This window comes from Oncorhynchus tshawytscha, linkage group LG27, assembly GCF_018296145.1.
Source record: "Oncorhynchus tshawytscha isolate Ot180627B linkage group LG27, Otsh_v2.0, whole genome shotgun sequence".
Taxonomy (NCBI): domain Eukaryota; kingdom Metazoa; phylum Chordata; class Actinopteri; order Salmoniformes; family Salmonidae; genus Oncorhynchus; species Oncorhynchus tshawytscha.
The window spans coordinates 6512183-6534682 of record NC_056455.1 but is presented as its reverse complement, the minus strand read 5'-3'; the positions used below and the strand labels follow the sequence as shown (position 1 = coordinate 6534682).

At 45.1% G+C, this 22500-nt stretch overlaps 2 protein-coding genes across 5 annotated transcripts in view; one reads left to right on the top strand and one right to left on the bottom strand.

Annotated features, from left to right (window-relative positions):
• The window catches only part of LOC112225953 (MAGUK p55 subfamily member 3), a 31139-nt gene extending 27093 nt beyond the window's left edge, over positions 1–4046 (top strand). For 2 of the 3 annotated variants that reach the window (XM_042307557.1, XM_042307556.1), the window contains 6 exons: positions 1343–1504; positions 1952–2032; positions 2169–2262; positions 2376–2484; positions 2818–2946; positions 3346–4046. In XM_042307557.1, the coding sequence (XP_042163491.1) occupies positions 1343–1504; positions 1952–2032; positions 2169–2262; positions 2376–2484; positions 2818–2946; positions 3346–3525 (755 nt within the window). In that variant the 3' untranslated portion in view covers positions 3526–4046. Of the gene's footprint in view, positions 1–275; positions 342–1342; positions 1505–1951; positions 2033–2168; positions 2263–2375; positions 2485–2817; positions 2947–3345 lie in introns of all 3 variants that reach the window. The other variant, XM_042307555.1, reaches the window with a different exon arrangement.
• A 3561-nt stretch (positions 4047–7607) lies between these two features.
• LOC112225720 (sterile alpha motif domain-containing protein 14-like) overlaps positions 7608–22500 on the bottom strand; it is a 29942-nt gene continuing 15049 nt past the window's right edge. For both annotated transcript variants that reach the window (XM_042307529.1, XM_042307530.1), the window contains exons 4-10: positions 21708–22041; positions 21310–21409; positions 21121–21189; positions 20818–20974; positions 17011–17139; positions 14300–14455; positions 7608–8631 (exon numbers count right to left, since the gene is read on the bottom strand). In XM_042307529.1, the coding sequence (XP_042163463.1) occupies positions 8467–8631; positions 14300–14455; positions 17011–17139; positions 20818–20974; positions 21121–21189; positions 21310–21409; positions 21708–22041 (1110 nt within the window). In that variant the 3' untranslated portion in view covers positions 7608–8466. The remainder of the gene's footprint in view (positions 8632–14299; positions 14456–17010; positions 17140–20817; positions 20975–21120; positions 21190–21309; positions 21410–21707; positions 22042–22500) is intronic.

Sequence of the window (22500 nt, the reverse complement as noted above, 5' to 3'; positions counted from 1 at the left end):
CCTTATATATGGAGATTAAACCCAGCACCCTTGCCTTGCCCCAAACTAAAACTGTGTTTGGATCCCCCTGAGACTCCCCTCTTGCCTCTGCCTCTGCCTCTGCCTCTGCTGCCATGGCTGATGCACCCCTCGAATCCTCACCCCCAACGGGGGGCCCTGCTGCGTTGGACGCATTGCACACTCAACCAAACCAGGCACGTTTTGCTGCTTGTTTCACCCTGTGTGGAGACTGAGGCGCGAGGCTGGGTTGTGTGATGCTCTAATGCCAGTTACAGTCTCTCCTAAGTGTAAAGCAGTGGCGCCCTCCTGTGGCCAGGTGTTTTCCTGGGAATTTTATTCAGGTACTGTTACCGGCTTGTTCCCTCAGGTATTCCCACTGTCCGCAGGCAGGGGGGGATGGGCACCCTTGGGCCTGGAGAGACTGTGTGTGCGGGACTGCGTGTGTGTGTGTCACTCCCACTACACTGTGGTCTCCAGAGTCAGGCTGCCCTATCCCTCCTGGTCCACCCCTGTAGCTCTCTGTCAAGCAGCATGTCTCCGTTGTACTGTATACTCTTACATGTGTTTACAGACCAGATCATTGTCCTTCCATGGCAAGAAGCTCTCTCCTGTTATCTTTATTGTTGCATTATTAGTTGTTCGTTGAGAGAAGCCACGTCTCCTTTTAAAAACGAGAAAGGAGAGGCATGAGCTTGATATTGACAGCAGAAGAGTGTTTGCTTCAGTCTCAGTCCCAGAGCTTATTTCTCACTGTCAAAGTGGAGCTGCCAAACCCCTTGGTCAGATATTAGCTGCATGCGATTGATATTCGTTGGACACGCGCTTGTAAACAAGCAGGTTCAGTCAATATCTCACAATGCCGCTGGCAGCCCGTTTACCTCAGAGATAAGCACGGGTCAGGCTGTCAAACCTGTGGGATCACTCACTGATTAACGACGGATCACAGCTTACCACTCGTATTTTAATGGTCCCACGGTTCACTGGGGGTTTTAATGCATGATTATCAAGGGTTGCACTTTCTTTGTTCTTTGATAACCAACACGTAATAATAATGTTGTGGTTACGTTGGGGTTTGATTTGCATGATAGCCTGATATGATGTCCTGATGTGACGGGACACTGGTATTGTGCATTTAAAATGTTTGTCGGCAACACTAATTGGCAAGGGAGAGCAACGACAGGCGCTATCTAAACTGCCTTGGAGAATACAGTTAACTATGTGAAAAGAGCATGCGTTAGACAGTGTATCAAACCACTTGATGATCATATCTGACCTTTTGACCCTGTGCCCCCCTACCTCACTTTGCTCTCCCTGCTCCTCCCGCCTGCCTGTCCTGCTGTAGCGGGTCTGAGGAGGAGTTTCCGTCTGAGCCGAAAGGACCGGTCAGGATCCCTCGGAGGAGGGGCCACCTCCGACCCCACCGACCCAGACTTTGCCACCTACGAGGAGGTGACACGCTACCAGCACCGGCCCAACGAGAGACCCCGCCTGGTGGTTCTGATCGGTAAGACGACAGCTTCAGGATGGCCATGGCAGTGTGGAGTCATTCTACTTTGATGATACTGCCTTCTAGTGGCCAATACTACAAACAGCAACTTCCCTCTAGTTGTGTGGTAGCCTTGTGAGAACCAGCCCGATCTCGCAGCACATATTCTCGTTCACTTTAAGCAGTCAGTCTGCTTGACCAAGCCTGTGAGGTCTTATCTACAGTAACTAATGCTATTTAGGGTTCTGATAAGTGAATTAATCAAAGTGCACAACAAATGGCACATCCAGTAATTAATCAGTGGACTTAACTTTTTTCAGCAAATATTGTTTATTTGTCCCTGATAGTTCTGTTTAAATAACTCTGTCACTCCCTCTCTCTGCTCTCTCTTTCTCTTTTACTGTCTCTCTCTCTCTCTCTCTCTCTCTCTCTTTTTTTCTCTGTCTCTCTCTCACTCACACAAAGGCTCCCTTGGAGCTCGTATCAATGAGCTGAAACAGAAGGTGATCGCAGAGAACCCCCATCGCTATGCTGTGGCCGTACCGCGTGAGTTACACCTTCTGAACCGCACACTCCTCTTGATACACTGACGGCGACGCCCTCTAACACCCTAGTAAAGAACTGCTACGCCAGTAAGACAATCGCAGCCTTCTCCCTTTCCCCCTATCTCTTGTGTCTCCAGATACCACCAGGCCCAAGAAGCCTCATGAGAAGGAGGGGGTGGAGTACCACTTTGTCACCAAGCAGGCATTTGACGCAGACTCTCTGAGCAACAAGTGAGTTCTCTTTGATGCCATATGGCTGATCTGCGAAGCCACACTGTCCCTGTCTCTATAGTACTCTGCTTTGGTTTGTCTGTTTCGTGCTTAGTTGTGTCCTGTGTGTCCAGGTTCATAGAGCATGGGGAGTACAAGGAGAACCAGTATGGTACCAGCATAGAGGCTATCCGCTCTGTACAGGCCAAGAACAAGATGTGCCTAGTGGACGTGCAACCAGAGGTAGGGCCCAGGCACATCCTCTGCAGTGAAGTATAACCCATTCTGTCATAATGCACTGTACAATATAACCACGGCTGTCACATGCAGTCTGTGTCACACCCTATTCTTTGACGGTCCCTGACGTTCCTCCTGTGACCTCTTGGTGAGAGTACTTTCTGTTTCAGTCAGGCTGGCTGGCATATTCGCTTGCGTCACAGTTTACCCGTAGCATCTCTGACATCTCAAGAGAACATTTCTCTGATAGTATCTGTTCTCTAAAACCCATGTGTACGCTGTGTGACAACCCAACGCAGACTGTGTGAAATTGCATCTGAATGTGTCCTGGCCCCTTAGGCTCTGAAGACACTGCGGACATCTGAGTTCAAGCCCTATGTCATCTTCGTCAAGCCGCGTGTCCCGGAGAGCAGACGCCGTCGTAGTGCTGCCACTTCACCAGCAGGGGGAGATCACGGGCGAGTGACGGTGAGACCTGCTGTCTCTTTTTGTGATAGTGAGCTGAGTCTGAAAATGTGCTCATATGAATGCGTCAGTGAGTTGTTTAACCTTTTTTCTGCTGCTCAATCTTTTATTTTGCACGGCATGCTTTCTCCTCTCCTTAATCTGACCTTTACAGCCTTCCTCACTCTTATGCTTCCTTATTTTCATGCCTGTCTGTCTGTCTGTCTGTCTGTCTGTCTGATTCTCCTCTGTCTGTCTGTCTGTCTGATTCTCCTCTGTCTGTCTGTCTGTCTGATTCTCCTCTGTCTGTCTGTCTGTCTGATTCTCCTCTGTCTGTCTGTCTGTCTGTCTGATTCTCCTGTCTGTCTGTCCGTCCGTCCGTCCGTCCGTCCGTCCGTCCGTCCATCCATCCATACATGTCAGGATGAGGACCTGCAGGAAATGCGTCAGTCAGCCCAGCAGATGGACCAGCGGTATGGCCACCTGGTCGACCGGGTCCTAATCAAGGAGGACTCAGCCAGCGCCTGCACAGAACTCCGAGGCATTCTGGAGCGCCTGGAGCGTGAGACCTTCTGGGTACCCCTCTGCTGGGTGCGGACCTAACCCCGCTCTCCCCAACCACCACCCTCCAGAGAGGGGGATCACAGCCCCCAGCCCTTCCTCCAGCAGGACCCCCCCCATCCCTTTTCTGATCTCCTGGACCCCTTGGCCAGCCTGTAGGGTGTGGAAGATCCTGCCCCAAACCCTGGCCTGATATCGGGCCAGCAACACACTGGCACTAGGGGAGAAGGGCATGCAGCAAAACCCTTTGGAACGTTTCTGTGTTTGGGATATTCAAAGGGAAAGATTGTTGTTCTGGCTATTAAACAAAACACACACACACGCAATCCATTGTTCAAATTCATGTTGTTCATATATTTATTCAAGTTTTTTTATTTTATTATTTATGTCAGTCAGTCAGCCAGACAGACATCTTTATTGTGGGTCCATGTGACATGCCATCCGTAGCTTCCTTTGGTCCGCAGTGTCTTGTACTTGAGTTTCCCCTTAAGATAATAATACAGTATATCACAATAGTGAGTACACCCCTCAAAAGTAAGTACACCCCTAAGTGAAAATGTCCAAATTGGGCCCAATTAGCCATTTTCCCTCCCCGGTGTCATGTGACTCGTTAGTGTTACAAGGTCTCAGGTGTGAATGGGGAGCAGGTGTGTTAAATTTGGTGTCATCGCTCTCATGCCCTCATACTGACTGGTCACTGGAAGTTCAACATGGCACCTCATGGCAAAAAACTGTCTGAGGATCTGAAATTATTTTTTGTTGCTCTACATAAAGATGGCCTGGGCTATAAGAAGATTACCAAGACCCTGAAACTGAGCTGCAGCACGGTGGCCAAGACCATACAGCGGTTTAACTGGACAGGTTCCACTCAGAACAGGCCTCGCCATGGTCAACCAAAGAAGTTGAGTGCACGTGCTCAGCGTCATATCCAGAGGTTGTCTTTGGGAAATAGACGTATGAGTGCTGCAAGCATTGCTGCAGAGGTTGAAGGGGTGGGGGGGTCAGCCTGTCAGTGCTCAGACCATATGCCGTACACTGCATCAAATTGGTCTGCATGGCTGTCGTCCCAGAAGGAAGCCTCTTCCAAAGATGATGCACAAGAAAGCCCGCAAACAGTTTGCTGAAGACAAGCAGACTAAGAACCATGTCCTGTGGTCTGATGAGACCAAGATAAACTTATTTGGTTCAGATGGTGTCAAGCGTGTGTTGCGGCAACCAGGTGAGGAGTACAAAACAAGTGTGTCTTGCCTACAGTCAAGCATGGTGGTGGGAGTGTCATAGTCTGGGGCTGCATGAATGCTGCCGGCACTGGGGAGCTACAGTTCATTGAGGGAACCATAAATTCCAACATGTACTGTGACATACTGAAGCAGAGCATGATCCCCTCCCTTCGGAGACTGGGCCGCAGGGCAATATTCTTACATGTTAACGACCCCAAACACACCTCCAAGACGACCACTGCCTTGCTAAAGAAGCTGAGGGTAAAGGTGATGGACTGGCCAAGCATGTCTCCAGACCTAATCCCTATTGAGCATCTGTGGGGCATCCTCAAATGGAAGGTGGAGGAGTGCAAGGTTTCTAACATCCACCAGCTCCGTGATGTTGTCATGGAGGAGTGGAAGAGGACTCCAGTGGCAACCTGTGAAGCTCTGGTGAACTCCATGCCCAAGAGGGTTAAGGCAGTGCTGGAAAATGATGGTGGCCACACACAATATTGACACTTTGGGCCCAATTTGGACATTTTCACTTAGGGGTGTACTCTCTTTTGTAGCCAGCGGTTTAGACATTAATGGCTGTGTGTTGAGTTATTTTGAGGGGAGAGCAAATTTACACTGTTATACAAGCTGTACACTCACTACTTTACAGTGTAGCAAAGTGTCATTTCTTCATGAAAAGATATTGAAATATTTACAAATATGTGAGGGGTTGTACTCACTCCTGTGATATACTGTATATGCCATTTATCACACGCTTTTATCCAAAGCGACTTAGTCAAAACACTCGTACAGGAGTCCTGCAGGGAATCCTACACCATTTCTTCACAAAGACATGACTGTTTTGTAAGGTTTCCTCACCTATTTCCGTTGCTCGTTGACACAATGCATTCTGAGTGAGGCCCAGCCATTGTTATGTTGTTGAAATGTTATCCAAAAGCCAATCCACCTGCTTCCATTATACCTGGAGAATGAGTAGAAATGCATACATAGTACAAAAAGTAACCAACACACTCTGTCAATAGCACAGCAGGATAGATGTAATGATAAAATAAATATTATTTTATAATGCTTTATTTGATCGATTATTTTATTTGGACGCGTTCGACAACTTAATTATTTAAATCGCAGATGTAAATATTCTACATGCAAATCCGTACCGTGCCAACGAACGATCTCGTAGCACTTCAATGCAACCTGTTGAACTTTGACCCTAAGTGTCTAATCCTCAGCGTGAATTACTTCAGTTCTGGGACTCTGGATGTGTGGATGTCATGTACACGCACACAAGTGCACTAAAATATGCTATGCTCCTTTTTGTGTTCATAGGAATGCACTTTGTATTGCTGACATCAGTCACATGTTTAAGACACAGGTGCAGTGTGGGTAATAGGGTTTTGAGGGGGGTGTTCTATGGTCCATCTGGATCATCAGGGTCCTAAATTGTTCTGTATGAGTTATCTACAGGCGAGGACACTGGGATTAGTGGGATATGGACACCTCCATGTGTGATTGCGGGTTCATTAGAAATGCGCACAGATGTGACGTGTTTCTTTGCCGTTATCTTGGTGTTTACAGAGACAATGTTAAGACATTTCAAGGTTACAAGGTAATACACAAGAAAAAGCAATGACTCGCGCCAGTCAGTGTCGTTACTTGACTAAAGCAATCAGAGCCGTTTGGCGAAACTCCACCTGTTCTCAGTCGGTATCTTGGCTCTGTCATTCTGGTGATCTTTTACTAGAGGCATCAAAGCTCTGCATTCTCTCTCTCTTTGGGTGGGTGTGCGTATGGACTTCAAGTCTTGTTTCGTGGTGGAGAACTGATACATTATCAACAGGAGCTTCCAGATCCTCCTTTTTCTCATCCTGTTCTCTTTTTAACATACAGTGTGTTCTTGATCTTTTACTGTGCTGTGTAAACCAAGAACTCCAGAATGTTGACTTTGTAACGTGACGTGTATAAAGTGCCATTGTAAAACCGGATGAACCATACTTTGTGTATGTTTTGTTATAGTCAAATCCTACCAATTTTCAATTGGATAAACCTATTATTTTGAGTTGGACTACATTGTTATTTTGAGTTGGGTTCGGGTTCTAACCACACCCCCGATGTATCAGATGCGTTGCATATCAGTTGTACAAAGCGAGTGTGAATCAGCCCACATGTTGAACTGAGAGACCATAGATGAGAGACCAGAAGCAGCAGAAGTTTGGGAGTGCTGACATGCATTCTGCATTTTAAAACATATTTAATACATATTTCCATTTGACACAGGAGTTGAAAATAAATGGGCGGACGGAAATCAAGAAACGAGTCCTAAGGATCATGTATGTGTAAAACCTGGAGCTAATGTCCGTGTCTTCTGACCACAAACCAGTCCAAGAATTCAGTATGAAAACTGGGCAAAGTGGGAATACGGTTTGGATAGTATACGGGGCCCTGAATCCTCCAAAGAAGATCGATGTGTCTTTCTTGTCTTGTTCCAGCAGGATTAAAAAACTTTGAGTCTCTCAAGACAAAAACGTCTAAGATGACGATTGGTGCAATGTGGGAGTAGAGACAGAAGATTGACAACACCCCGAATTCTAAAAGTGGCCACCTCAGAAGACTCCTTTTTCAGGAGAGCCAGTCCCATCCCCATACAGTCGTTACCAAAGAAATTACCTCAGATAGCACATATGCACACTTACACACACAGACAGACAGTATATCGTACGTCACAAACATGCACGTACACCACAAACATACAGTATTTATAAATATGCTCAAAAATCACATCGGTCTCATCAGCATCTTATCTTGACAATGTCCTGGACAAATCTTCATGTCACTTCAAGTTTAACTCCAGTCCACTGACAGTGGCTTACAGAGTATTGATGCATACTACAATATGAATGTGGTTGGGTGTTACATGCTTGTGGTTATGAGATTTTTTTTTTTTTAAAAGCTAAATTCTGTGATTATATTCTTCGTAAAATAAATAAATGCAAATTTCTGTAATTATATTATTTCGATAATAACTCAGACCATGGGTTAGGTTTTATAGTGTGTAATGTGCTGTATGAGAGTACAGTCAAAAGTTATAGGAAAAGTATGACTTTGTCAATGCATTGAATGCGTGTAGAAGTCAGATATAACACACATTCATTTCGAGTAACAAAATATTCGTCGTTTTCCGCAAGGGTGGATAACCTCACTGATTGACAAAGAAGAACACATTTCTCATAGCCAGGAAGAATGAGACATCTGAACCCCAATATGGGCGGGACCTATCATGTTGCGTCAACCACTGATTGATTGGTCTCACACATGGGTTCTTGGGCTTTTTCACCTCTGGACCCAAATTAGAATTTGACAGTCCTGCCGTGACCCAAATTGTCCCCCAACTACCCAAATGAAGAATAAATAGTGTGTGATTGTAGATGTATTCTCATAACTCGCGACCCACCTCTCACATGCCCACTTTGGGTTCCGACCTTGGTCTAAAATAAAGCCGTTCGACAAGAAGTTAATGGAGCTTTCATTCTGTTATTGATCACGTGTCAGTGATTGACAACACACTGTCCCGCCCATCACAGGGTTCAAAGCCTCACATCCAAACCAGAGGTACAGTACAAAGGTCTATGCGCAAATTCCAACATTTTGCACAAAACTCCACTTAGCATCAATGCTATCATGATAATGTGAAAGTTGGAGATGGTGCACCAGCACCAGTTTCTAGTCAGGAGTATTTCTGTGGTAATTTAGCGCCATCTGGTGGTTATGTCTAGCTTGTGTTTAGCTTGCGTAGTTCCTGTTCCTTTTTGCGCTGTTTCTCTTTCTGGCGATCCAGTTTGTCCAGGGCCTTGCGCTCCTTTTCCGCTGCTGCGTGAATGTCTCTGATCCGCCTTTTCAGTGCACTGCGGTCCGTCGAACTGTTCACTCCCAGACCCTGAGAATGAAGTATAATAAAATATTACATTTGTTTTGTCACATGTGCCAAATAGAACAGGTGTTGACGTCACCGTGAAATGCTTAAGTACAAGCCCTTAAACAACAGAGTTAAAAAGGAAGAACATTTTGTTTTAAAAAAAAGGTAGTTAGCTATAATAGTTCACAATAAAATAACGAGGCTGTACAAGGTGCACTGGTACCAAGTCAATGTGCAGGTGTATTTATTTTACCGTTATTTTACCAGGTAAATTGACAACAACCTGGGGAATAACCAACTGTAAACTGGGGATGATGAGGTGACCATGATGGTTTGAGGGCCAGATTGGGAATTTAGCCAGGACACCAGGGTTAACACCCCTACTCTTACGATAAGTGCCATGGGATCTTTAGTGACCACAGAGTCAGGACACCCCTTTAACGTCCCATCCAAAAGACAGCACCTTACAGTACACAGGACAATGTCTGCCCCGGGGCATTGGGATATTTTGTTTTAGCCCAGAAGGAAAGGATGCCTCCTACTGGCCATCCAACACCATTTCCAGCAGCATCTGGTCTCCCATCCAGGGACCACCCAAGACCAACCTTGCTCAGCTTCAGAAGCAAGCCAGCAGTGGGATGCAGGGTGGTGTGCTCTGGTAATTGGGTAGGAGGTAGTTGAGGTAATTGAGGTGCGTAAAAAATAAACGTCCTCTCACTGTCAACTGCATTTATTTTCAGCAAACTTAACATGTGTAAATATTTGTATGAACATAACAAGATTCAACAACAGACAAACTGAACAAGTTCCACAGACATGGGTCTAACAGAAATGGAATAATATGTCCCTGAACAAAGGGGGATGGTCCAAATCAAAAGTAAGTACCTGGTGTGGCCACCAGCTGCATTAAGTACTGCAGTGCATCTCCTCCTCATGGACTGCACCAGATTAGCCAGTTCTTGCTGTGAGATGTTACCCCACTCTTCCACCAAGGCACCTGCAAGTTCCCTGACATTTCTGGGGGGGAGAATGGCCCTAGCCCTCACCATCCGATCCAACAGGTCCCAGACATGCTCAATGGGATTGAGATCCTGGCTCTTCGCTGGCCATGGCAGAACACTAACATTCCTGTCTTGCAGGAAATTACGCACAGAACGAGCAGTATAGCTGGTGGCATTGTCATGCTGGAGGGTCATGTCAGGATGAGCCTTCAGGAAGGGTACCACATGAGGGAGGAGGATGTCTTCCCTGTAATGCACAGCGTTGAGAATGCCTGCAATGACAACAAGCTCAGTCCGATGATGCTGTGACACACCGCCCCAGACCATGACGGACCCTCCACCTCCAAATCAATCCCGCTCCAGAGTACAGGCCTCGGTGTAACGCTTATTCCTTGGACGATAAACGCGAATCAGACTATCACCCCTGGTGAGACAAAACTGCAACTCGTCAGTGAAGAGCACTTTTTGCCAGTCCTGTCTGGTCCAGCGAGGGTGGGTTTGTGCCCATAGGCAACATTGTTGCCGGTGATGTTTGGTGAGGACCTGCCTTACAACAGGCCTACAAGCGCTCAGTCCAGCCTCTCTCAGCCTATTGTGGACAGTCTGAGCACTGACGAAGGGATTGTGCGTTCCTGGTGTAACTCGGGCAGTTATTGTTGCCATCCTGTACCTGTCCCGCAGGTGTGATGTTCGGATGTACCAATCCTGTGCAGGTGTTTCACGTGGTCTGCCACTGCGAGGATGATCAGTGGCCGCCCTGTCTCCCTGTAGCGCTGTCTTAGGCGTCTCACTGTACGGACATTGCAATTTATTGCCCTGGCCACATCTGCAGTACTCATGCCTCCTTGCAGCATGCCTAAGGCACGTTCACGCAGATGAGCAGAGACCCTGGGCATCTTTCTTTTGGTCTTCTTCAGAGTCAGTAGAAAGGCCTCTTTAGTGTCTTAAGTTTTCATAATCGTGACCTTAATTGCCTACCATCTGTAAGCTGTTAGTGTCTTAAGGACCGTTCGCAGGTGCATGCTCATTAATTGTTCATGGTTCATTGAACAAGCAGGGGAAACAGTGTTTAAACTCTTTTCAATGAACATCTGTGAAGTTATTTGGATTTTTACGAATTATCTTAGAAAGACAGGGTCCTGAAAAAGATTTTTTTTTAAATTTTTGCTGAGTTTGTGTATGTAGGCTTTGGTGTCAAGTACTTAAGTAAAAAATACTTTAAAGTACTACTTAAGTAGTTTTTTGGGGTATCTGTACTTTACTATTTATATTTTTGACAATTTACTTTTACTCCACTACATTCCTAAAGAAAATATTGTACTTTTTACTCCACACATTTTCCCTGACAACCTAAAGTACTTGTTACATTGTGAATGCTTAGCAGGGCAGGGATATGGTCAAATTCGTGAACTCAAGATAACACGTGGTCATCCCTACGGCCTCTGGCAGACGTACAAAACACAAAAGCATCTTTTGTAAATAATGTCTGAGTGTTAGAGAGTGGCACTGGCTATCCATACATTTTAAAACAAGAAAATGGTGCTGTCTGCTTTGCCCCTTTACACTATCCTGCATATTACCTCGATTACCTTGACTAACCTGTCCCCAGCACATTGACTAGGTACCTGTACCCCCTATATAAACACACTGTAGCCTCGTTATTGTTATTTTAGTGTGTTAATTTAGTTTGAGTAAATATTTTCTTAACCTTATTTTTCTTAACTGCATTGTTGGTTTTAAGGGTTTGTAAGTAAGTATTTAAAGGGTAAAAAAGGGTAAGGGTAAAAAAGTGGGTAAAGGGTAAAAAAGTGGCTAGGCAATCAGGATAGTGTCACGCCCTGGTCTTAGTATTTTGTGTTTTCTATTTTTATTTGGTCAGGCCAGGGTGTGACATGGGTTTATTTTGTGTTGTGTTTATGTATGGGGTTTTTCGTAGGTTTTGGGATTGTGGCTTAGTGGGGTGTTCTAGCAAAGTCTATGGTTGCCTGAGGCGGTTCTCAATCAGAGGCAGGTGATTCTCGTTGTCTCTGATTGGGAACCATATTTAGGCAGCCATATTCTTTGAGTGTTTGGTGGGTGATTGTTCCTGTCTTTGTGTTAGTTGTCACCAGATAGGCTGTATAGGTTTTCACGTTCCGTTTGTTGTTTTTGTATTGTTTGTTTTTTCTTCGTTATTAAACATGTATCTAACTTACCACGCTGCATTTTGGTCCGATTCTCCTTCGACGGAAGAAAACCGTAACAGATAGATAATAAACAGAGTAGCACAGCATATGTGAAAGTGTGCCACAGGAGGTTGGTGGCACCTGAGTTGGGGAGGACGGGCAAGTGGTAATGGCTGGAGCGGAATTGGTGGAATGGTATCAAATACATCGAACACATGGTTTGACGACATTCCATTCTCTCCGTTCCAGCCATTATTATGAGCCGTCCTCCCCTGAGCAGCCTCCACTGGTGTGTGGGTGTGAATCACAGGAGGTTGGTGGCACCTTAATTGGGGACGATGGGCTTGTGGTAATGGCTGGAGCGGGATTAGGTGAAATGTATCAAATACATGGTTTCCATGTATTTGACGCCCTTCCGTTTGCTTCATTCTATACATTATCATGAGCCGTCGTCCCCTCAGCTGCCTCCAGTGGTGTGAATAGAATATAACTATATGTACACACAGATTTGCCTTAGGCTTCAACTCCCAATTAATGTAAACAGACGTTAGAGAAACAGACACACAACCCTTGACATGTAGTTTGGGAGTTAGGCCTAGTACATACACTGAACAAAAATATCAAACGCAACATGTTTCATGAGCTGAAATGAAAGATCCCAGATATCTTCGATATGCACTAAAAGCTTATTTTCTCAAATTTTGTGCTCAAATTTGTTGACATCCCTGTTAGTGAGCATTTCTGCTTCGGGCAAGATAAACCATCCACCTGACAGGTGTGGCATACCAAGAAGCTGATTAAACAGCATAATTACACAGCTGCACCTTGTGCTAGGAGAAATAAAAGGCCACTAAAATGAGCAGTTTTGTCACACAACACAATGACAGATGTTTCAAATTTTGAGAGAGTGTGCAATTGGCATGCTGACTGCAGGAATGTCTACCAGAGCTATTGCATGTTAATTTCTCTACCATAAGCCACTTCCAATGTTGTTTTAGAGAATTTGGCAGCACATCCAACCAGCCTCACAACTCCAGATCACGTGTAACCAAGCCAGCCTAGGGACCTCCACATCCGGCTTCTTCACCTGCGGGATCCTCTGAGACCAGCCACCCGGACAGCTGATGAAACTGTGTGTTTGCACAACCAAAGAATTTCTACACAAACTGTCAGAAACCGTCTCAGGGAAGCTCATGTGCATGCTCTTCGTCCTCACCAGGGTCTTGACCTGACCACAGTTCGACATCGTAACTGACTTCAGGGGGCAAATGCTCACCTATGATGGCCACTGGCACGCTGGAGAAGTGTGCTCATCACAAATTAATACCAGTTTCAACTGTACCGGGCAAATGGCCGTACGGCGTCGTGTGGGCGAGCAGTTTGTGGATGTCAATGTTGTGAACAGACTGCCCCATGGTGGCGGTAGGGTTTTGGTAAGGGCAGGCATAAGCTACAGACAACGAACACAATTGCATTTTATAGATGGTCATTTGAATGCACAGAGATACAGTGACGAAATCCTGGAGGCCCATTGTCATGCCATTCACCCATCGCCATCACCTCATGTTTCAGGATGATAACTGCCCCATATCGCAAGGATCTGTAAACAATTCCTGCAAGCTGATCATTTCTGGAGTTCTTCCACGACCTGCATACTCGCCAGACATGTCACCCATTGAGCATGTTTGGGATGCTCCGGATCAACGTGTGCGACAGCATGCTTCAGTTCCCGCCGATATCCAGGGGCTTTGCACAGCCATTGAAGAGAAGTCGGACACACAATCAAAAAGGCCAAAATCAACAGCCTGATCAACTATGTGTCTAAGTGTCACACTACATGAGGTAAATGGTGGTCACACCAGATACGGACTGTTTTTCTGATCCACGTTGTTACCTTTTTTTAAGGTATCTGTGACCAACCAATGCATATCTGTATTCCCAGTCATGTGAAATCCATAGATCGGGGCCTAATTTTTTTTTCTTCAATTGACGGATTTCCTTATATGAACTGTAACTCAGTAAAATCTTTGAAATAGTTGCATGTTGGGTTTATGTTTGTTCAGATGGCATGAAAGTAGTCACTCTCACCAGCAGAGAGCAGTGAGATGATACTTAAAGAGACCCTCTGTAAGTTGTTGTCGGTGAGTGTTTGTTTTTGACTGGATCAATCAGTCAGAGATACTCTGCGTTTTACTTTGATCCTATATGCACTCACCTCCTCTCATCCCTCTCCTCTAATCTTGTCTCTTCCGCTTCTCCCCTTTCACCATCTGCTCTCGTCAGCCCACTCATACCCATATGCCCTTCCTCTTTTTTTCCTCTCCTCCTCTACCATTTTCTCCATCCATCTGCCATCCTTCCTCTCCTCCATCTGCCCTTCTTCCTCACCTCTCCATTCTCTGACCCGGATCTCCTCTGCTCTCCCTCCTTTCCTCTCCTCCTTGAACTTAGTCCCCTTCCTTCTATCCTCCCCACTCCTCTCCTCCTCTCTCTCTCTCGTCTCCTTCCCTGAACCATTCTCACCTTGAGCTTGGTGCCGTCCATCAGGAGGAGCTGCTCCCCGTCGATGTCCCTGGCAGTGAACTCTGGGATGTACTGCTCCATGTTCAACCCCTTCAGCCACTGGCACACCTGCTGGGTGCTCCACGACGACACGAGGCACAGTGGCTCGTCAATAGGCTGAAAGGAAAGTTGCCCAAGATATTCAGTTATTCAGTACAATTGTGCCGCTTCAGCTCCCCAATAGGAAAAATAGCTTTTTTGTGGGGTAGCAGTCTGAAGAGCATGTTAATCTGCCCCCTGGTGGTCATGAATAGCACAAAACAATGTAGCCTTACTTCTCTCCTCGTGCAGTGACAGAGCTAACGTTCTGCCTCATTACACCCACTGATATGACTCTTTAGGTTGCAGTGACAATTGCCTCCATCGTCTAGACCCCCCTTGCGTCACACCCATGTACACACGCGCGCATAAACAACACTGTTTAATCTAACCCCTGTTCTGAGTGGTGTTGGAAGCCTGGTGGCTAGCATGGTCCTGTCAGGTTGGCTCTCTCTGCCTGCCAGGCACTGAGGTGTCCTCAGAGTGTCTCTCCGCCGGCAGTGAAGCACAGGAACAAGTGAAGCGCTGCTAAAAAATTAACTCGGGGTGATAGAAGAGGCTGTAGCCGGCTGAGTGCCAGACAGGCAGGGTTTCGCACATTGGAGACGATTCCATTGGTTCCTTCGCGCCAGACATGCGCCCACACAATCGAGTGCAATTAAAGTACTCGAAAGAAAACTACTCTCTGTACCCAGGTCTGACGTGTCTCCTGCATCCCTCTGTAATGGCAGCTTAAGGAGATGAGGGAGAGAGTCATAAAGCCCCTCTGAAAACCCAATATCCCCTCCAACATGCTGAGCTAAATCAGATGTGATGGGAGAGAGAGAGCTAGTTTACCAGAGGTAATTGATTCCCTAATCACTGTGCAGCCGTGTCTGACAGCATCTGGCCAGGGAGTGTTTTTTGAGGTCGCAGAGCACTCACCATACTCGAGTTGTGTTCAAATACTCACACTAACAGCACTATTTGTGACTTGAATTGAGTATATAGTATGCTTATTGGTCATAGTATGGTTATAGTTAGCATGCCAAAACTTCCCGGATGTCATACTAAATTCGCCACAATATGAAGTATACAAGCAGAGGACACCATTTCCATACTATAGGGCCCATAATACAATTCTTCATGAAATGGGCGTGGCTTCAAATTGTTTCCAGATTTGAAAAAAATTACAGAAAATATGCATTCGAAGTACAACGAGAGCAGATACATATTCATTGGTTTAATTAATTATGACAAATGTTAAGAAAATGTTGAGCAATGTAATAAAGTAATGACTTAAGTTACCTTACACGTTAGATTGGCTGACAATTTGTTAGCTACGCTGTCCTTACAATTCACATAGCGTATCATTGCAGCAGTAACATCAGTTGGCTACTTATACATAAAACTTGCCAGTATATTAACTATAGGCTATCTAACTAACAATCCAACGTTTGTTGACTTGATTACTCCATGGCCATTCGGGTGCTTTTGTAAATTTGCTCTGGCTATCTGCTCCGATTTCAGAGCACTCTTGCCTAAGCGTTCCAGAGTGCAGAATAATGAATTTACGAGGCTCAACACCGGTTGAATATGGCCAGTGTCAGTAAATGTCGGCAAAAAAGCCTAATTAAATTGTTGCCAGCAACACAGTTACAGTCACCAACGCTCTGGATAACATGAAAACTGCCTAACCAGCTCTGCTAAGGCGAGTAAATTGGACAGAGTTGTCTCATTTGTGTGTGCAAGTAGCTAGCAAGCTAGCCAATGTTAGCTGGGGTGCTTGACTGCCATTGTAAGGTCAGAACCTTGCCCCGAGCGTCCAGCATGCGCTCCGTGAGCGAAACGCTCAAAACGGACAACGCTCTGAATTTAAGAACACACCCGAAGTCATAAAATGTCTAACGAGTCATTTGTTATGCTAACTAGCTAGCAAGAGGTTGCATAGCAACAGCATCAACTTCCGGTATACATGCGAGTATGCTCAACTGAAAGCATAATGTTCGTTTACAGTATACTAAAATGAACTTGTAGTATATACTCATTAAGTATGTAGTATACAATATGTTAGTATGGGTATTTGAACACAGCTTCAGGCTTTAAAAACACCAGGACCACACACTCTACACTGTTTCAGTATGATATGTTGGATAAAGGAATAAAGACAGACACCAATGTCAGGTTCAATAGCCTTGTTTGTGCATTGTACAAATCCCTACACACGGAGTCCGGGGAACAGTCCGGCTAGTCGATTACCTATCAACTAGACTCCGTAACATACACTCCTACTGCTTTGGATTTAAGTGAACTGCTTGGAACTTCAAATTGAATGCAGTGTGTGCTATAGTATAGTGTAAGTTAGTTGCCACCGGTAACCAAGACGACATAACTACCGGATGTCCATTTGGGGTTATTTCAGGTAATGGTACACATTTTACTCGAGAATAATTCAGAGTTTTGTTGGTACGCTATTAGAGAGGAATGCTGCTTTAATCAAAAATGGTCTCTTGCATTCTCACTCTAAACAGTGATCCGGGCCTCAGTCTCCCTCTGTCTCATATACTGTATCAAACTGAAATCGAGTTTAGATCCATTTATTCCGAGGCCGAGAATGCCCACTACCACCACCACTGCATTAGGAAGCCCTTTACCTCGTCTGAGGACTGGGAGAGGGTCTGGTAGCGTTGTGAAGAGCGGGAGGACGAGTCGGCTGTGGTCCCACTGGAGGCGTGGGGGGGACTACGGGGGGGAGGAGAGAACTCATCACTCAGGGCAGACTCCTGGAGAGAGAGAGAGACAGACAGACAGACAGAGACAGACAGAGAGACAGACAGACAGACAGAGAGACAGAGAGACAGACAGAGAGACAGAGAGACAGACAGAGAGACAGAGAGAGAGAGAGAGAGAGAGAAGAGAAATGATCCAACCATGATAAATGAATACCGTTTTGTCTGCATTGTGCACAGTGATATTTTCATTGAGTGTGACCACTGTGGTCAAACAGTATTGGATCGATTGATTTGTCCACTTCAAGATCAATTACATCTGACATTAGAAGGATATTAATGCATTGTTCGTAAACCTTACTTTCAAACAGTTTATGCTTAGAAATATAAAAATGTTTGGTCACAGCAGTAACACTTTCAAAAAAATACAGAAACATCATAATTGTGATTAATTTCCCTCTCAAATGATGCCCCTCCGAACACATAAATGCACACACCCACGCGCAAAAGAAAGTCAGACACACAGCCCTATAACGGCCCTTGACAGGCCCCTTGAGAGCCACAGTACAGAGGAGGAAAGCAAAGTCATGGGTATCTGCCTCCTCTCCAGACACCAGGCTTATTAGGGCTACGTCCCAAATGGCACTCTGTTCCCTATATAGTGCACTACTTTTGACAGTGGTGAAAAAAAGTACCCAATTGTCATACTTGAGTAAAAAAATAAAAGACACCTTAATAGAAAATGACTCAAGTAAAAGTGAAAGTCACCCAGTAAAATACTACTTGTGCAAAAGTGTAAAAGTATTTGGTTTTTAAATATACTTAAGTATTATAAGTAAATGTAAATATTTTTTTATTTATGGTTAGCCAGGGGCACACTCCAACACTCAGCCATCATTCACAAACAATGCATTTGTGTTTAGTGAGTCAGTACAGATACCCCAAAAACTACTTAAGTAGTATTTTCAAGTATTTTTACTTAAGTACTTTATACCACTGCCTTTTGACCAGGGCTCTGTTCAGAAGTAGTGGACTATGTAGGGTATAGGTTGCCATTTGGGACCCATCCTAGAGCTATTATTCCAGCTGGACAGGCACACAGTGCTAGAACATTTACTGGCCCTCTCTGCTTTCAATGGAAAGCTGCAGCTTTAATTGCTATGCAGAGCGAAGGGCCCCAGCCTCCGTGCTGATGACTAGGTGCATATAGGATGCTTTGCATAGCTCCTCCTCACTGTTAAACCCCACGGAGCTCTGTTCTAAATGGCACTCTCGTCCCTATAAAGTTCACAACTTTTGACCCGTAGTCAAAAGCATTGCACTTCATGGGAAATAAAGGTGCTATTTGGGACGGGCCCATGATCCCGAACATGTTGCTACTGGGGCTTTTAGATGTGTCATGGTGGAGGTGTTAGAGAGTATAAACACTCCCCCTGTCCCAATAATTGGGAGGGTTTTGACTCAGAATGGATCAAACCAAGTGAAGCTGAGAGGGGTGGATGGGTGTTTTCTCCCATAGAGGGCAATATTCATGAACTCACCGAACTGCTTCAAAAAGTGATTCAAAAGTTTAAATATGTTTTAAAGCATATGCAAACATGGGCATTAGAATATTTATTAGCCACTAAGTGGAAATATGTTCTGCTTACTTTCCTATTTTTGTTAAACGGTAATCTAGTTGTCTTGACATTGTCGTTGTGGTTAGCTAAAATCATCGCAGCGGTCAAGTCTCCAAGGTGAGTAAATCAACAGCATCGATTGAATCATGGGATTTCTGCATAAAGCTGCAAATGTGTGCAAAGAGAGCCACCCAACAAGAAATATATGTATTGTTAGGTGTCCTGTGCATGTACCTACTGGTTATATGTTTTAAATGGCAAGGATATGAACAGGCTACACATGAACATATTAGCAGAAAGAATGTCATCATCTGTGGAAAAGCTTTACCTCAATATGTAAAATATCATATTTGTTGTGCTTATAACACCTTTTATTTATAAAGCAATTTGTGCACATAAAGCAGAAAAACTATGAAGCTCAACGAGCCAGGTTTGCTCTTAACTATACGTTAGACAGTGAAATAACATTTAAGAAACGTAATACGGAACACACCTTGTTACATCAACGGTGTGATCGGACGACTGTGTATTTCCTACTAGTCCTTTCTGTGCCTCTTAGCTAAACAGCCAGTGGCCCACAAGCTTCTGAAACATTATCTATTTCCCTTAGAAATACTTAGGCCTTTGGCAGAGGCTTTAATTAGCTGGTGCAAAGTCAGTGGGAGGCATATGTCTGCCTTCCTGGGTATTGAACAGACAACCACTATAACCCTGTGCCTCAGCCTCTTTCATTCTGTATATTAAGCTATGTTTTCCATCCAATAGATGCGCATGCATCAAACCATGTAAGAGGAAGACAACACCAAAATCCCTCAACATGGTCAATCAGATCTGTCAACTGAAGTCTCCTGCATCGAAGCCATGTTCTTGTTTTAACTCTCGAAGTCATCTGTCGGTTTGATACGAGATTGTGACATTGTGCCGCACAAAAGGCCATCGATTTCCCCTCTGTGTAAATGTAGCCATCCTTGTCGATAAATGTCGAATAGCAGTGCCCTCTTAGACTCAGAGGAAAACTCGCCTTGTTTCCTAATTGGGTTTCAATCCCCTCAGACTCTCCACAGGAGCTGTCACACTATGGGCCTCTTCAGAGAGTGTGTGTGTGTGTGCGTGTGTGAGCGTGAGTGAGTGAGTGAGTGAGTGAGTGAGTGAGTGAGTGAGTGAGTGAGTGAGTGAGTGAGTGAGTGAGTATATATATATATATATATGTGTGTGTGTGTGTGTGTGGTGTGCGAGAGACAGAAACAGAGAGGGGAGAGATGGATGGATAGTGAGGGTGGGAGAAAGATAGAGGGAGAGAGAGAAGAGAGGGAAAGGGAAAGAGATAGAGGGGAGAGAGAAGAGAGGGAAAGAGATAGAGAGAGAGAGAGAAAGAGATAGAGGAGAGAGAGAAGAGAGGGAAAGAGGGAGAGAGAGAAGAGAGGGAAAGAGGGAGAGAGAGAAGAGAGGGAAAGAGGGAGAGAGAGAAGAGAGGGAAAGAGAGAGAGAGAAGAGAGAGAGAAGAGGGAAAGAGGGAGAGAGGCTTAAGAAGGATGATTAACTTGACGATGCTTGTCACATCTACACAAGTCTGTTTATAGCAGTGTTATATCTCTGGTGTCTGCTTCTCTAAACTGTTGACTGTTTTCATTTGATGTGCATTTGAAGCTCAGACCCAGTGGGAGAAAGTTCTCTCCTTCTTGGCCATTCATTTGAAAAGATTTGTTAAAAGCATTTCGCATATCTCCAAGGGTAACAGCAGCATCCTTTTCTCTGTCATTTAAACTGTGGAATGTATAGACAGGTTGGTTGAAACGAGCCACTTACGATTCACCACATGACAGTTTCTTGTCATTGTTGCTAACTATCTGGCCATCCAGAACCATAACAACACACGGCCTTCTGTCCACTTGAAGTGTGCGCATCATTGTCGTGACGTTGTCAGACGTGGCAGAAATCTCAATGACAGACATGAAATGAAGACTAGCCTATATGCTATTGCTAACATAAACACATGAGGCCTCTGACAATGATAAAAACACCAAGTGGACAATGGTAGAAGTAACATAATAGTGCAGTCTGACCTAAGTATGGTATCTGGATGTGTCTATTTCTTATTGTGGATGTGAGTTACCTGAGAGTTGGACTTGCGGGGGCTGCAGTCCTGTGAGACCAGTTTGGGGGAGCAGGGCGGGGTTGCCCCGGAGGACACAGAGCCCCTGGCGCTGTCAGTGAACCAGGAGAAAGGCACGAACGAGCCAGAGGACCTGGACGGGCTCTCAGATGACTCCCTGTGCAGTGAAAGAGAGATTCAATATGCTAACTGAAAGAGACAAAATTATGCCTCTCATGTGCTAACTAGGTCTAATAGAGCCAACATTTTGCCTCCTGTACTGAAACAGAGGGACAGAGCCAAAATGGCTACCCATGGACTCACCGGCTTCCCATTGACAGTCTGTTTGACTTGTCTTTTCTGACTCTCACATAGGAGCGTCTCAATGTGACCCTTCAGAAGAACAAATAAACAGTGGGTTAAAATCAACAGAAAGCACCAGTTTTGAAACGGACCAATTTACAATGCGTTTACAATGTAACCAGTTTAAATGTCTCAATATTGAGCACTTACCCCAGGTCCAAGAACCTCCTCTTGGTCTTCTTGTCGAAGATAAGGCTGTTGTTGCCGGTGTCGGCCGGGCTTGTGTCTCGACTGTTTTCTGAAACTAACACTGAGAAACAATGAAAACATTAATGATTAGACAAAGCATTTTTTGATACATTAACTCACCATTACCAACATGTTGATGGGGCCTTAATGGTATGGCAGTAATGGTGGTTGTGTAGAAATACATTTATGGATTAGCCAATAATGCACTTAAATGCTGTGTGTGTGTGTGTGTTTTGCCTCTTTAGGCTTAATATACCATAGTTAATATCAGAGGGCATTTCATTCTTAGTGTGGGGATTTGGACTGTAATAACTAGGATGAGGATTTTCTTGCCCAATGCGGATGGCTGCCGCTCTTACCCTCACTGTCTGGACGTCGTGCCCGTCGAATGTAAACAGGCGAGCAGTCCGAACTGGGACACGACTTGGAGGGAGAGCTGTTGGGCGTGGTCAACAGGGCCTCCTGAGACGTGGCATTTGTCAGCTGGCGGTACCGCCCCCGAGTGGCTAGCGACCCGGTCCCGCCCTCCTCCGGGGAGCGCCTTAAGGAGGAGGTGTCGAAGGAGAAGACGGGGCTCCGTAAGGTGGGACAAGGGGAGGACGAGGAGAGGAGCGAATCAGGCGAAGGGGAGGAGCCTCCTCGCAGGGTGGAGTGGAGGGGGGAACGGACAGAGTGCAAAGGGCTGTCCAGACACTATGGCACAAAGATTCAGAAACACCACAACATGTTTATATGTGAAATGCCTGAGACAAACAATAAGCACACCCACCCACACACACAGACAGACATACATGCACACAAGCATGCGCTTACACACACACACATATATATATATACATACACACATACATATACACATACATACATACGCATATATACACACATATACATACGCATATATACACACATATACATATATACACACATATACATACGCATATATACACACATATACATACGCATATATATACACACATATACATACGCATATATACACACATATACATACGCATATATACACACATATACATACACATATGCATATATACACACATATACATACACATATATACACACATATACATATATATACACATATACATACGCATATATACACACATATACATACGCATATATACACACATATACATA